A 17,106-nucleotide genomic window follows, 5' to 3' on the forward strand; every position below is an offset into this window, starting at 1 on the left:
CAAAGCCTCATGAAATGTTGCAGTAAATAAGGTGAACAGAAGTGGACCCAAAATACTACCCTGAGGAACACCGTATGATACATGAGCAAAATTAGAAGTTTCATCATTCAGAGTAACACGATGAAGTCTATTTGATGAATATAAATTAATAAGTTTGCAAGCATTTTGGCCAAACTGTAAAACTTCAAGTAGTAGTTTGGTATATTAATTTTCGAAATACAAATTGTTATCCATTGAAAAACTTTGTATTAGATATTTCCTCTGATTTTTATTCGGTACTTTCATGAGCTGTTCCGAATGACAGGAAGCGTTGTCAAGAACTATCACACTATTCGCATTCAAATGTTGGTTCAATGTGTTTTCAAACCATTTCTCGAAAATGTTACCTTCCATGTTCTCATGACAGTCAACATTGCAGTCCTCCAGTTTTTTTTTCCACATAATTTCAAAGAATTCGGAACCCATCCTTTACTTCCTTCGCAATACACAATGATTAGTCGCGTTCCTTCGTTTGCAGGACGTTAGGCGTACACATTCTCGAACCATCAGTCCACCCTTTCGTAACTGTGTCGTCAGTGTCATACCTAGATTCGTCCAAATAGAAAATTGGCCGTTGTTCTTGTTTATACTTAGGTATTTGTTGTAAGTGTTTGTTACGTAATTCCATTAATTTTCTGGTTTCCATAATTGCTTGACGTTTGTTCATCATTTTAAATCTGAATCCTACTTTCTTTATCCAAATCTGGAGCATTTTGTCACAGCAGCTCATGTTATGGCCGGAAGCATTCAATTACTTCCTTATGATTTCAGTTGTAGAAATTTCATTGCTTTTGTAACGGTCGTATATTGTTTTTTTCAATGAACATCTAAAAGTTTTGATAATCCTGTATCACATCGCATCTCGCGTTCATACGGTTTGATTTTGACTATTTTACGTACAGTTGTGAAAGGAATTTCGGTCAAATCTGATATTGCTTGTAATAGTTTGTTTCCTTCGAAACCAAACACTGGTATCTCTTTTTCGCATTGTTCACCATCGCTAATGGAATCACTACACAGGAAAAAGTCTGCGTTGTTATCACACCCGTTATTACTATTAGTTCCAAAGACGCCACATTTTAAATAGATAACAAAAATTTCAAGTAATCATAACTGCACCAATATCGAATTTCAACACTCAAATCACGATCAGTTTCTGAACTGAACACGACGGGGATAACCATCACCGCATTCTCGATTTCTATTCGTCACCGTGACATGACTTCAAATTTATTTGTATGACTCGTCAGCCAATCATAAAACTCGGTTAGTAAAAATTATCCAATACGAACTGCCAATTCTACAGTTTAAAAAAAATTTGTTTGAAATCTGTTTAAAAATCTTTTTTTTCCGTTAATCAACTGTCGCCCCCATACGAACGACAACTCTCAGAAGTTGAAAAACTTGTGCGAGCTGAGGACTAACGAGGTCTTACCTTTTAACGTGTGGTTCCCCATACGGACTAGTTCGCATCCGGTTCATTTTCATGTACTGGATTTTTTGGCCTTCGAGAGTGCCGCCAACTTTAATTGTGCACATTATCGTTTACTTCGACTATTTCCTTTCATATCGTAACACTCCAGTTTATCGGGTGAAATTGGAATATCCATTATTTGGAAATGTAATGGAAATATATGATCCTTTAGGTGTTCTTTTTGAAGTTTCCTGTCAAAAACATTGTTCCTCCACGCCTTATCAGCACCCCTTTGAATATTTGAAGACGAAAATACACGCATATTACGATTCTACGTAACCGGGAGAGTAAATTTGTCTCTTCTGATAGATTTCCATGTGCCGTTCCTGTGAATGATATCTGTTTCGAATTCATAATGAGTGTTTGTACTACAGATTGAATAGCAAAAAGTGATCTGTGTGTAATTCAATATCCACGATAAACGTTGCTTTTCGAAGGACTTTTCCCTTCGTGCTATTTTTATTATTATATTAAGGAAGTGGTTGTTCCGAAGAGGTTTTTATCTGAAAGAATCTTCCTTGCATGACCGTCACAATCCTTCGTAAGGAGTTTACTTTGACTTTATCTTTGTATGAAGAAAGAGAAGCACACATCTGAAAAGTGTTTTTTTTCAAAAACGTATCTCCCCACGTTTCAATTTCAACGAAATTTCTTCCACTCTTTGATCCAGTGACGAAACTAATTTCCTGAGCAGCGACGATTGCATAATTAGGTGACTATTGTGCTCTAATTATGCGTTTATTAATTCATTCCAGTCGAATAATCTGAGTCTCACCTCATAAATGCTAACTCATGAAGTTATTACAACATCGGTTGCTTTCAATGGCTTCGTGAAACGGTTTGAACTAGATTAGATTAAACTTTCTATTAATTAGGATTTTTGTAGTTTATGCGTAGCGCCTGGTATGTGGTTATTTGTAGGTCAATGTCACATCATTATTCCCAACGATATTTTGAACACTCATGAATTGAGCATTCTCTCAAGTGATAAACTTTTATTATATTCTGTTTCAACACTAGTTCATATCTCAGTTTTTTCAATCAAAACTCATCTTGTCCCGAACAAGACAAGAGGATTTCTGTCTTGAAACAAACAAGTCAAACAATTGGTTTATCTTATGCCGGGTCCAGACTAAGCAGACAAAAAGTGAACACGATTTTGAGACAAAAACACGACAAAATTGCAACAAAATATTAGATATTCAGACAAGACAAAATTGAGACAAACTGTCCACACCACAACGACAAATGTGGCGTTTCCACCAGGAGGAAAATTCAAAAAATGAAGATTTATTGCTAGCCGCCAGTTGTTATATCCTTCTTTCCTCTTCATCCAATGTTGGAAAAATGAAACGCAAACGTTTTTGGATGAGACCAAGCTAACAAAAGCGAGGCAGTCATTCCATTAATGAATTGTTAGTTCAGTTACGTGAGGATGATATTGGACTAAGTGGTGAGATTCGTTCAAGCTTTAAGAATTTTCTAAGAATGTCCACCGAAGATTTCGAAAATCTGATATGCCTTGTTGGTCCTGCAGTTGCCAAAAGACATACTAACTACAGTGTAACAGAAAGGTTATCAATAACTTTAAGATTTCTATCAACAGGCGATTCCTACCACAGCCTCATGTATCTTTCAAAAGTATCAAAGCAGTCCATATCTGTAATAAAACCTGAAGTTTGAGATACCCAACCTACCGCTTCATTATTACCCCTTTTCCACGAAAAGTAGTGATGGCATGGGCCATCAGAGACGAGTATGCTGACTATTTTATGACAAACCTAGGCCAAGTACCATGGCAGTTACAGTATTGTTAACTTGTATACTTATGAACTTTTTATTATCAATTTTAATGTTTTTATAATGGTTTCATATAATTGCATGTTTGCATGTGTGACAAAAGAAAGTACCTATTTACTTTACTATTAAAAAAAATTGATATTTTTTGACATATCTCGTATTAGAGGGAAAGTTTCGAGTTTATGAATAACTTTTTTCCTTAAACTTGATAATAAAAATGTTTTCCATATGGCTACAACCGAGGCTACGAGTTTAGTTGACATAATTTACCGATATTCTTCAAAATGAAAATTATAAATGAACAGAGACCCTTGGATCTTTACCGACTGGCGACGGGACTTGCAACAGTCTCAGAATTTTGAAACAAAACCCAAATGAGACAAAAATGTTGCAGAAATGTATCGGATTTGTCGCCACTTTGTCGCGAAACATGAATGTTCTTGTCTTGTCGTTGTTTTGTCTGCTTGGTCTGGACCCGGCATTAGATGAAACAAGATAAGACAAGATAGTCTCCTTTTGTCGAAAGTGGATGAAAGCAGTGAAGAAGAAAATGACATAAAAATTCACTTTAATTTTCATGCGGAGCTCGCAAAGAGCAATTTCATTTTATTCCTAATACCGAACGGAAAATAATGACAATAATTGTTTTGACAAAATGGTTAAGGCCATAGCGGTCCAAGTTTTTAGTGTCGCTATTTTTCGGGTTCAAAGGCCGTGGATTTTTTAAATTTCTTTCTGATGTTTCGCTGGCACAAGTGGCTAGCTTCCTCAGATGTTTATACATTACGATATCGTAACGCGTATTTATACTATGTCAGGTAGTTTGGATCAGGCACATTCGCTCCTTCACAGCGTTCTGAACCATATCACTTTCCAGTTTCATGGCTTTGTTGATCGCGGGCACACTGTATCCATTCTATCTTAAGGTCACTCGAAGGTGTTCTAGTTCTTCCACCTTTCTTCTGGCTAGAATGGTGGTGGCTTGCAGGTAGATATCCATGTGCGTAGGCATTCGGTACACTTTGTGGATTAGCCTGAGAACACTATCCGCTGCAACTGTTCAGTATCCATGGTGATCTTGATGCTTGGGTGTTGAGCAAACAATTCAAAGGTGTCGAATGCCTCTGTGAAGTAGTTTATCTAATTTCTATTGAGATTTTCAATTGTTGCGATTGGTTTATTGAACTATACTGAAGTGAACTGGCGCATTCAATTAATAATGATTATTGGTATTGCGATATCGTCTACTTATAGGGGTTACAACTAGAATGGTAAAAGGAAAAACCAAACGTCTTATATTTTTCAGTGATTTTCCCAGATACCTACATTTTCTCTCTGATATCTAAAAACTGTGTTGTCTTTAAAAAAAAGCTCATTCATTTACATGACGGAGAAAATCAAACTTGTATTCGACTTGTAGTCCCAGAGATACCACGTCAAAAAAATTTAAATTCGCACCGAAGTCGACGTAAATTCGAAATACGCGTTAACTTTGTCAAAAAACATCAAATCATTTTGTTGTAGATCATCCCCTAAAAAAAATAACGCCGGCCACCACCGTTCGTCATTAATCAATGATTGTGACATGGCCAAGATAGCGGTCAACTCGACTGGCGCTTCACGATTGTTCTAGGTGCCGCGTAGCTTCGAAACTTCTAGCGAATTATCTATCGGCTTCAACATAATTCAACTATCATATACTCGTATAAACGCTACCCACACCCAGATCGGAAAATCTAGTGGTCAGTGCGGTGCAAAGTGTTCTAATAAGACGATAGACATTTGAATATTAATTTGAAATTTTGATTTCTTTTAACCCATTTACTGCCATGGTTGCGATAACGCAACATCAAAAATATAATTTTTTTCTCAATAGACAAAATCGATTTTTTCATTAACTTGCATTGGTATCGAATAGTGAAATATCTGAATATACTGAAATTAATTTTTTCAGTACTGAAAAATATTTGAAATTTTGTATGACGATAACCATTCCTTGATAATTCTCCACCAAAAAATTCGATAATAATAAAAAGACATTATAAAATCATCGATTGACTTTTTTCATCATTTATCAAAATATTCATACGAAATAAACTTCCTAAAATAATACTCATTTGCCGAATGAGAATAAAATTATTGTGGAACATTTTTAAGTTGTTTGAATATATGACTGCGAAAACGCAACATTGGTACGAACAGTGTAGTAGTGGTGGAAATCGTCAATTTTCCTGTCGGAACTTGTTGTTTCACGTCTGGACGATTTCACTGTTCTTCCGTTGCGTAGGTACTAGGTAGGGCCATTTTATTCTCATATGCGCAGTGCTATAGGAATGTTGAGAAGGTTATCACTTCATCTTGAGGACTGCAGAGTAATAGTGAGTATTTCTTGTTGATGATCCCGAGGTCATCCGAGGTCGATGATCTTACGGATGAGGAGAATATCGACGAGGATGTGACAGGTAAACTAGAAAATTTGCCTGTAGATTTAGCAGGAACGTTTGAAATAATGCATGTGGCTAACGATGGCGAATTTGAAGAAAATATGCCTCATGAGGCAGCCCTGCCTCCACCAAAAAAAGCGGCAAGGATGGAAGATATAATTTGGTGTAAAACACCTGTCAACTACGAGATTGATGCTACTTCAAATGAGGAAAGGGACGTAAAATCTATGGTTAAGGAACTTCATGGAAAATCAGTACTAGATTTCTTCAAGCAAATGTTTGATGGGGAAGTGATGCAGTTAATAATAAATAATTCCATCAATTATTCCAAAGATCATAACCGTCCCAATTTTGAGTTAGAACAGGGTGACTTAGAGATATTTTTTGGAATATTGATTTTGAGTGGATATCACACTATTCCACAATTACAACTCTACTGGTCTTCTGATGAACATAAAGGAGTTCAATTTGTGAAAGATGCAATATATCGAAACAGATTTCTTGATATAAAGCGAGATATTCACCTTGCCGACAACAATCAGCTGGATAAGGAAGACAAATTCGTCAAAGTTCGACCACTAGTTGATATTTTGAATGCGAATTACTTGAAATATGGTGTTTTCAGACATCATCTGTCGATTGATGAACGAATGGTACCCTATTTTGGTCGTCATTCGGCAAAAATGTTCCTGAAGGGAAAACCGGTATGTTTTGGTTTCGAAATGTGGTGCCTAACTTCTAGTGATGGATCTTTATACCAATTCATACCTTATGGTGGAAGAAATCCTCAAAAAGTCAGAAAAAAATTTGGTCTTGGTGAAGAGGTTGTTATTGATCTATTGAAAGTGCTAAAAACTAGAGCAGCTCATAAGATTTATTTCGACAACTTTTTCACAAGTTATAAGCTACTAGTTCACTTGAAAAATGAAGGATATTTTGCAACTGGAACTGTACGCGAGAACAGGATTCTGAAATGCCCATTAGAGAACAATAAAACTATAGGAAAAAAACTGCGTGGTAGTATGGATTCCCGTTACGAAAACGTGAATGAAATTGACATAGTACGTTGGAATGATAATTCCGTGGTAACAGTAGCAACCAATTGTGAATCTGTGCAGCCTCTTGTATCTGTGAAAAGGTACAATCGAAAGGAGAAACGCGAAACTTTGATTCTCCAACCTAACATGATTACCAGATATAACAAATATATGGGAGGCGTTGATTTACATGATAATGCAATCGCAAACTATCGAAACAATACTCGTGGGAAAAAATGGTGGTGGTCATTGTTTATAAACATGTTAGATTCTTCTGTGGTGAATGCTTGGAAACTTCACCGGCTTGTATATAGTGATGAGCCTATTTCGCAGCTGGATTTCAGGTCCGAACTTGCACGAAACCTCATGAGTACCAACAAACGTAGGGCACAATCTATCCGAGGACGTGGTTCCACATCATCTCTACCATCTTCTGTCGCAGACTCGATAATGTTGATCATATAATAGAAAAAAATTCAGAGAACTGGACAAGACGATGCAGGTTATGTAAAAGCACAACGGTTTTCATGTGCAATAAATGTAGAATTCCACTACATTCAAACTGTTTCAAGAAATATTATGAATAATATTTTGAAATTTTTCATGCATTTGTTACCAATGTTGCGTTTACGCAACTCAAAAAAATATTGTTCAGTTTATTTTTTTTTGTTCAAACCCCAGAGATGTTTTAGTATATATGAATAAATATTCATATATAAAAAATTGGAGATTTTTCTGAAAATATTGGTAGTAGTTTCAAATGGGTTAAGGACAAAGCACACAGGAAAATCCTCAAGGCGTTCTCAGAGCGGTGCCTGTGCGAAAGTAGCGATTCACATTTGATGAAAGAGTTGTTAGACAGTGAAGTTCGAGGAGTACTGAGTTGAACCTCCAAACGATGAGCAGCCACAGTCCGTCGCGTATTTATGATATGTACCGCTCTCGGTGGAATCAAAAGTGCCAAGTCACTTGAACACTTCCTGTGAAAGTATCTATAGAAGGGAGACAAATCTCCAACCTTTCTTCGATGTTCCAGGCAATCAAGGTTGCACGTAATGTTCGCGTCTCCAATCAGCCGGACGGCTCTTTTCTGGATGGAATCCAGCAGCTTCAGGGTATGTTTGGGGGCGAGGCTTTATACATGAGAACAATACTCCAAAGAACGTCTGATCTAAGCTTCATAAAGCATCAAAAGTGGCTGAGGTGTGTATAGTTTTCTGGTTCAGAACAGTGTTCCAAGCTTTTGAGAAACAGCCTTTGCAATTCCGGCGACATGATTGTGCCAAGACATATCGATGATCATCTTAACCCCCAACAAACTTATCGAAGCAGAAAGCGAAATTGTCTAACCTGACATTATTATATCCGGTTCGGAGACATTTATCTTCTTGAAGAAAACCAGTGCCTGGGTTTTGGTGGCATTGAATTGAACCACCAAGATACAACAATGATGAATTATACAATGAATCAGAAATATTGGATGTAAGGTGTTCAATTCCTTGCCAGGAGATATACAAAATTGTGAATCTACCAAGCAGATGGAAAAGGCACTCGAAAAATGTATTACTAGGCTTCATCGTAAAAATGTTGAAAGAATATTCGACCAAAATAATTCAGTACGGATCACATAACCTGATTTCAATATGTATATATTTATTTTCTTTTTCATACATTACATGTTTTATACATTACAATAAACTTATATTTCAATGTAACAAAAATATTATTTTCTAAATGTTGAATATTTCATATGTACTCATTTTATTTATTTACTTATTTATTTACGGCAATGCCAATTTTTTACAAAATAATCAACAAGTTCACACATGTATTCAACAGTAATCTAAGCTAGGTTTAAGGAAAATTTATATAAAATAAAATAAAAAAAATCGTAAAAATAAGTTAATCAATTACAATTTTTTCAGTCTCTAAAAATATTTCCAAAGAAAAATTAAAGAATTCTAAATCTAAATTGTATGTATTTGCAAGTCTGAAAATTCTACCTACAGATTCATTCCGCCAATAGTTGGTGCGACAAAAGGATACTTTGAAGATTTTCGAATTTCTTGTTCTCTTCGAATTCACATTTCAAATTATAAGTTCGACAATATATGATTTTTATTAAAGTGAGAGATAATTCATTTGCAGATCTAAGAATGAAACCTAACATTTTTAGTGCTTCAGAAGTAATATTTGCAATATGGGGTTTAAATGACACTTTTGGATCGAGAGTGATGCCTAAACCTCTGATTGTGTTTGTTGTTTTCAGTTCTAATTGAATGATGACCGGTTAATGGGATTTTTGTTTTGAAAAAAGATAAATTATTGACATTTGTCTATATTCAATTGCAGTAGATTTATATCACACCAGCGAACAAAGTTAGATAAATCGTACTGTAATAATTCTGTATCAGTTGAGTCATGAATAACTTCAAACATCTTCAGGTCATTAGCAAACAGAAGAAATTTGATATGAAAAATAACATTTTTCAAGTCATTTACAAATAGGTTGAAAAGCAATGGCCCTAAATGAGAACCCTGTGGTACACCACAGGAAATCCTTTCCTTTTTTTTCATTTTAGTGTTCCAATAAAAAGAAAGTGTTGAATTAAATTGTGTTTCACCACGTACAAACAGCTTTTGCTATTTCTGTGGCTATTTTAATGTTTATTTGCTGCATACATCACTAAATTAACATATTTGGAGTTATTTTATCCACTTACATCACCTCAATCATATACACAATTTTGGACTTCTTTCTTAGTGAATAAACCTGATCATTATCATTATTATTATATTATATGAATATTGAATTATACAAAACACTTTTTTCTATTCATTTTGTATTCCAAATATTCGTATGGAATCGAATCAGATATCATTACAGAATTACTACACAATAGAGTATATGAAAGACGTAAAATTTCACTTACATAAAACACTGTCATCCGAAGTGGCGGACATTATACAAAAAAAACAGGTGTTTTTTGTATAATTCAAAGATCATATGAAATTTGTGGTCTCAAAAATATTTTTTCTTTCGTTCAACTTAATGTTCATATGAAAGAAGTTGTTTCTAGATAACTTTTTTTTTTACAAGTCATGTCTGAAAATTACTTCTTTGCATGACCTACACATCTTTGTGAAAAGTTCATTTTGGAATTGATTGCTTTCACTTTTTTCTATGGAAGATTCCCACATAAAGTATAAAGAAGAAGAATGAAGCAAAATTTTTTTTCTATTGGAATTCCAATAATTTGCAGTACAATTATTTCAATAAAATATTTCATGGCTTTCCTTCACTAGCCAAGGACACCCAGGCGGATAGTAATCACTCTGCCTTCCTCTAAATATGTGATCGAATTGGGTAATAATGAAAATAGATTTGTTCTCGAGTAAAAATCGAGGCCACATTCTTCTATTTCATAATAATGTTATATGGTTTGTTTGGACCACATTACTTACATTTCGGGCATTACAAGTATATAAGAGCAATAATGATTGTTTATAAATCAGTTCAAATTGTTCTACCAGATAATAAACACGAATATAATGTTCTCAAAGGTAAGTGGTACCAAACACTAACCATTCAAAATATAATCGTCATAAAAATATGTCTTTATTCATTATTTATTCGAAAACATTCAGTTGAAGAATAATAGATAAGTCATATGCGAGTAATTGATGAACAGGCAGGGTTTAGCTATAAGCGCTACTTTTCGATTTGAGTAGTTAATGAATTTAATGGATACTGAAATTACTTGATAATATATGAATCTCCAGGATGTTCACGCATTTTTATACCTTATACATATTAATCTCGAATTCAGTATCAACAAAAAAATCTCCAAAACTGTCAAAATATCAAACAATTCTTACTCTTTTTTTCATTGAAGTTTTCTGCTTCATTCACTTTTTTAAGCTTTGCTGACACTGAACAATGAAAATGATGATGGCTATCAGTATATTACTTCCATCCACTTTGGTAAACATTCTTTTGTGGGGCAGTCAATGGTTCTTACTGTTTTTTTTTTTGGGTTTGTAACCTTTCACAATCCGAGAAATGAATACAGCTGATTATTACCGAAGTTTTTTCTCAACACCAAACCGTTATTTTATCACCTCAAACAGTTTGATCTTCCTTATAACAACGGTTTGGTGTTGAGATAGAACTTCAGTAATATTCAGTATAAAAAAAACTTGAGAATCAAAACACGTATTGTAGTTGCGGTTTTGTGAGCTGTTCACTGGAAATCTAACAATAAAGTCTTATTTGAATGAATTTTGGATTCTCATCAAGTATTGGTCAATTCCCAACACATATTTTTGTACTCAATATTCATAAGAATTTGTATAATATACTCTTAATTGAAATCACTTTCTGAGTTTTTCCACAACACCAAACCCTTATTTTAACACTTCGATACGTGTTTCGATCACCAAGTAATTATCTTCAAGAAGATTGAGCTGTTAATCTTTCTCTTGAAGATGATCACCAAGTAGTTATCTTCAAGAAGAAGATTACACTGAGTTTAATCTTCCTCTTGACGATGATCCATTGGTGATCCAAACATGTGTCGAGGTGTTGAAATAACGGTTTGGTGCGGGGAAAAAATATTCATTACTACTGATAATGACTGATTGAATTGTTGGATGGAGACTTGGATTCAATTGAACTAATAAAATAGTAGCCAACTGTTTATACTGATATTTAATTTCAGAAAAGTTGGTGATAGGTCCATTCTGTGTAACTCCAACTTACTCGGACGTAGGGATGATCATATAATCCAAGAATCGTATTCCTAAAGTAGTATAACGAGTGACTTTGAGATTGGAAAGTAGAGCTGGCCTTGAAGATGATACGTTTATTGATTACATGACATATCTAAATGATACATTTGTTGTATGTCGAGCGGGGTAAATAAGATAATCTTTGATGAAATGGAATGATTTGAATTTACACAACATATAAGAGACTCATTACGTACACTAGATAAATTCATAAAACGAATTCACAATACTGAAAATAAAAAAAATGTTGTAGTCATAAAACACCCATGAGTAGAGTAGAGTAGAGTACGGCAACATTTTGAAGTTTCATCCAACGTGATGCCCAAGAAATTTACAATAGACCCTTCATTCATTGAGGAATTTGTCGTAAATGTAAATGGGGTTTTGCTCCGGTTATATTTTGAGTTAGCCCCATAAAAGGTTCATCGTCTGCGAATAGTACACAGTTCAGTGGATTCATATAATCAAAGATATCGTTAATGTATATAATGAATAAAAATGGACCTGATACCGATCCCTGTGGTACACCGTGTTCTACTATCGAGCTTACTGAATAGGCTTCTTTCAAAACGACTGATTGTGATCTGTTGGAAGTATGATTTGAAAAAATAATTTGCTACGCCCCTGACGCCATAATATTCGAGTTTGCCAGGAAGGATACTATGTGAAACACAGTAGAAGGCCATGCTTAGGTCACACATGGTTAGTGCCGTGTGCTAGCCCTGTTCAAGGCCCTCGACTGTGTCATAAATTGCTTTGGAAGTAGCTTGAACTGTGAAACGATTCTTCCTTAACCCAAATTAATTATTATGAAGGAGGTTGAATCCCTCAAATTATTTGGATAGTGATTTATTGACTATTGTTTCCACGATTTTACCAAATGTGGGGATAATGGAGATAGGGCGATGGTTGCCTAAAAGATATCTCGCAAAACCAACCAAATTTCCGAAAAGAATTGAACAGAATCAAACAGATTGCCGTCAATAATGAATGTTAAACCTCAATGATGAGAATAATAAAACAATGGCGAAACCGCGGAACTTTAAATTTATTCTACCCCCAATTGAAAGAGAATAATGGCCATAGTTTCGAGTGTCTAACATATATCAGTTATCCTACAAACAAAACAACTAGTTTCGTTCAGAAACAAGGCATAAATGTAGCATTCAACACAAATGACAATATGCATTCATTTATGAATAATCAAAAGTCAGCACGGAGAAAATTCAAAAAATCCGGAGTCTACAAGCCTAAGTGCGATGAGTGAAATGCCTTATATATAGACCAGACTAGTTGCATTTTTATCCAGAGATTCGAGGAGCATTTGAGAAGTAACAGATTGAATGAACAAGTTTCCAACTACTCCAATCATTTTATGGAAAACACTCACAATTCCACAGAAAATCCGGGAATTTGGTACATTCAACCAAAAATTCTGAAATTGAATGTTTTACAATCGATAGAAATAAAAAAATCCCTTGCTGATAATAACAGCATTGTTCTGAATGATCAGATAGATATTTATCATTCTGCAATTATCAATAATGTTATTAGTGATTTCCCAAATGTCCCTTTCTACCGAGCAATGCAAATTTTAGTATTTAAGGAGACGAAATCATTTACCAAAGTTAGTTTATAACTCGCTCAGAAGATGACACAGTGAGTCGAAACACTTGTTAGTGTTGTGTAGATTGTGAAATATCATATTCACCCTATCCATTCAGTTAAAAGACTTCTTTGGCCTACTAACAAAGTTGTCTTGGAGACTTTGGAAGTAGGGGTTTCGGTAGTCTGTTCATTCGTTATTCTCATATGGAACGAAATTGGTATTAATCCGAGTCGAAGACTTCATGGGTGATATCACATGTCTTTCCAATTGTTTATATATATTTTTTCAATTCTCTACAGATTCTTGCCATCACAGCTTTCGTAGCTGTCGCTCAAGCAGGGCTCGTTGAGTTCCAATCAGCTCACTCTCCAATAGCACACAGCTATTCGGCTCCAGTATCTCACGCATACGCTGCACCAGTATCCCATGGCTACGCTGCTCCAGTATCTCACGCATACGCTGTCCCAGTGTCCCATGGACATGTTGCACCAGTATCCCATGGATACGCTGCTCCAGTATCTCACGCTTATGCTGTCCCAGTATCCCATGGACATGTTGCACCAGCTATCTTGAAAACTGCTCATCATAATGAAGATTACTACGTAAGTATTCAAGCTACTGATTAGTAAATAAGTTTACGAAGTGTATAGGCAAAAGTACTCAAATTCTCAGAGGGTCACCTGGAATTTTTTCGTTCAAATTTTCGAATGAAAGAAGCAAGAACTTTCTTACTGTTCAAGTAAACGAGTAGAAGATGAATATTGTGTGTTATCAACACTACGTTGAGACAAAATGGTTTAGACTTTCTGGGCTGAGGTTTTCAGTGTCACTATTTTTCGAGTTTGAAAGCCATGGATTTTTGGAATTTCTTCCTGACATTTCACTGGCGCACAGAATTGGAAAACTATTGGATAAACACGGCTTCAAATCCACGAGGAAGATTCAACAAAGCCTCAGGTCGGCTGAAGACAAAAGAGACCCATTATCAGCAGCAGGGGTCTATCGCATACCATGCACTTGTGGAAAGGTATATATCGGAACAAGACTGAAAGAGCATAAATGAAACTGCAGACTAGTCCAAGCGGACAAGTCAGCTATGGCAGAACACGCGCTTAGTGAAAGAGACCACATAATTTTGTTTGAAAACAGAGAACTGATTGCCCCCAACCAAGGATACTATAGCCGACTGGTACGGGAGGCAATAGAGATCCACAAACACACGAAGAATTTCAACACAAAAGAAGAAGCGGTGAACCTCAATCGAATATGGAATCCCATTTAAAGGAATTAGAGAATAACGAACAGAATGACAACAGGCAGCAAGATTGTTAATGTTCCAGGTTCAAGTACAGGTACAAGTGCAGGTACAAGTACAGGTACAAATACAAGTACAAATACAACTGATTACCGGACAAGGCATATATACGCTTTACGAAGCCTAAAAGTTAGTCATCAGTCAGCAAACCATGATGTTTAAACCTCTGAAGAAGCTAGTCACTCGTGCCAGCGAAACGTCAGGAAGAAATTCAAAAAATTCAAGGCTTTCAAACTCGAAAAACAGTGACACTGACTACGTTTTGATTTCTTACGTATTTTGCCGAATGCCTAAATAGTAACGGTGCCCACCGTTTTTGGAAATTATGACCACATTTCATGTTCAGCATACCAAAAACGGTATGCTGAACATTAAAGGTCCTTCAGACTAGGCAAAAATAATTCGACGTTTTCCTTGGCATGCAACCACAAGTTCCCGAATCTAAACGATACAGAAATTTTTCACTATGCAAGGAAGGATTAGAAACTCAATTATTCCGAATCCTTGGAAATATACAAACATAAACATTGTGGGTGCAACCTGTTAAATGATCAAATCGATTTAGTTTACTCACCGGTTCACAAATTAGCACATCCGCGTTGTAAATTGTAAATTCAGATACTCAATCAAGCCAAGTTTGTCTATTATTACCTACAGGGGTGCTATATAAGGACTAAGTAATAAACCATTGTTAGTTTAATGTATCAGTTAGAGATAGAAATTATGCATTTTCAGTTGGTTGAAAGTATAGATATTCAATTGAAATGAAATACCTTGATACTTTAGATAATAACTCTTGAAATAGATTCAAAAATTGTAAATTGAAAACGGTTTTGTCACACTATTGTACACACTATTTGTCTCAATATGTACCGGGGTATCTATTTCCTGAGTTTGAGGAAGTTAGCGATACTAAAAAGAATACCATGGTCATCTTGATCTTCTGCTAATTTTTAAAATGCATATTTGCTTGTTTGATGTTCGAACCCATAGCTCACTGCTTCACATTTTTTTTGATAATATATGAAAAATGTCTATGAATAATGCAATACGCATCATTTTTCAATGCTCCACGGCACTTATATTCCATTATAAAAATCATAGTCTACTGAACGGGTTCTATATTAGTAAAAAAGTTGTTTCAAAATTATCACAAATGATATACAAATCTTTATTCATGTAGTGATGATGGATACTTTGTTACTCAGGAGTATTTATAAAGCTGGTATAAATTGGAATAATGATATATAAAATGAATGATGATATGACTGATGATGCATTTATAGTTTTGACAATAAATTACGAAATCATTGACTCAAACATTGGATTGTACGTAACAAAACCATAAATATCTTAAGAATAATTTCTTGATGACCGTTACATCACATACGCTGTTTTGCTCACCTGGATATGGTATCAAATTAGAAAATTATTTTCCATCAATTCCAAAAATATAATTGGGAAATCATGATGTTATCCTCACATTCAAGTTTCTTCAATAGCTAAGATGATAAATGAATGATATATAATAATTTTCAGAGGTATTGATATCAGTGACAAACTCTTTTTGTCATATTGGAAATTTATTGAAAGCGGTGAAGTATTCTTCTAAACTCTCGTGATGCATAAGCTTAGTGATACCAATATATTTTCTGAAAAAGAAAAATCAACTTTCCACCATATTAGATTTGATTCACATAACAGTAACAATATCATTGTGAACCTTTTGTAAGGTCTGTTGAAGTTTCAATTTCAGTTATTTGTATGTTTTCAATCACTGCTAATTTCTGGTTATGAAATATTTAATGTGATTACTGAATTCTCAAAGAATAATTTAATAATACTCGTTTATACCAATTAGTCTCGTTTTTTGATTTTAATGATTTTTTAAACTGTTTTGAACAATTCCAGGCACACCCCAAATACGAATTCAACTACGGAGTAGAAGATGGCCACACTGGAGACCACAAATCCCAACACGAGCAACGTGATGGTGATGTAGTCAAAGGGTACTACACCGTGGCTGAACCCGATGGTACTCTCCGTACCGTTCACTACACCGCTGATGACCACAATGGTTTCAACGCAGTGGTAGAGAAATCTGGACACCCAGTACACCCCGCGCCAGCACCTGTTCATGGAAAGGTTCTCCTTGCTGCCCCAGTACATGCTGCTCCAGTACATCATGCTGCCCCAGCTTACTACCATCATTAGACCCTTTACATGTTACTTGATTTGAATATGTCCCTAATGTGTTCCATTTATTTTTATAATAAATTTTAAAAAGTTTAGTTAGCAGTGAATTTCTTCTTTTCACCTATTCCTATAGTTTAAAGTCATAGAGCAGTACATACATTGCGTGTACAGGCAACGAAGTGTAGAGTTTCACAGCACCAAAAAAAAAGATCTCTGAAACTGTGCAGTGCGATATCGTGGCATAGTTAACTCTTTTTTATTTTTAATGTTTATTGAGTGGATATCTTCTGAGTTAAAATTGTTTCCTGCAAATTTACGAGTCTTCTGCGAGGCATTATTTATGCAATTTTCAAATCATGTTCACTTGATTTACAGCTCTTGATAGAGGAGATAATATAGGT

General features: G+C 35.1%; 1 protein-coding gene across 1 annotated transcript; it reads left to right on the plus strand.

Moving 5' to 3' along the window:
- Positions 1–10,260: 10,260 nt before the first annotated feature.
- On the plus strand, positions 10,261–16,800 carry LOC111508377 (uncharacterized). The gene is made up of 3 exons (XM_023163846.2): positions 10,261–10,358; positions 13,494–13,796; positions 16,421–16,800. Exons 1-3 carry the CDS (start codon positions 10,347–10,349, stop codon positions 16,721–16,723), a joined length of 618 nt encoding a protein of 205 aa, XP_023019614.1. The 5' UTR covers positions 10,261–10,346; the 3' UTR covers positions 16,724–16,800.
- Positions 16,801–17,106: the final 306 nt, after the last annotated feature.

Source organism: Leptinotarsa decemlineata, unplaced genomic scaffold (genome assembly GCF_025532065.1).
Source record: "Leptinotarsa decemlineata unplaced genomic scaffold, Ldec_3_MD MMD2_tig00000505_RagTag_RagTag, whole genome shotgun sequence".
NCBI lineage: Eukaryota > Metazoa > Arthropoda > Insecta > Coleoptera > Chrysomelidae > Leptinotarsa > Leptinotarsa decemlineata.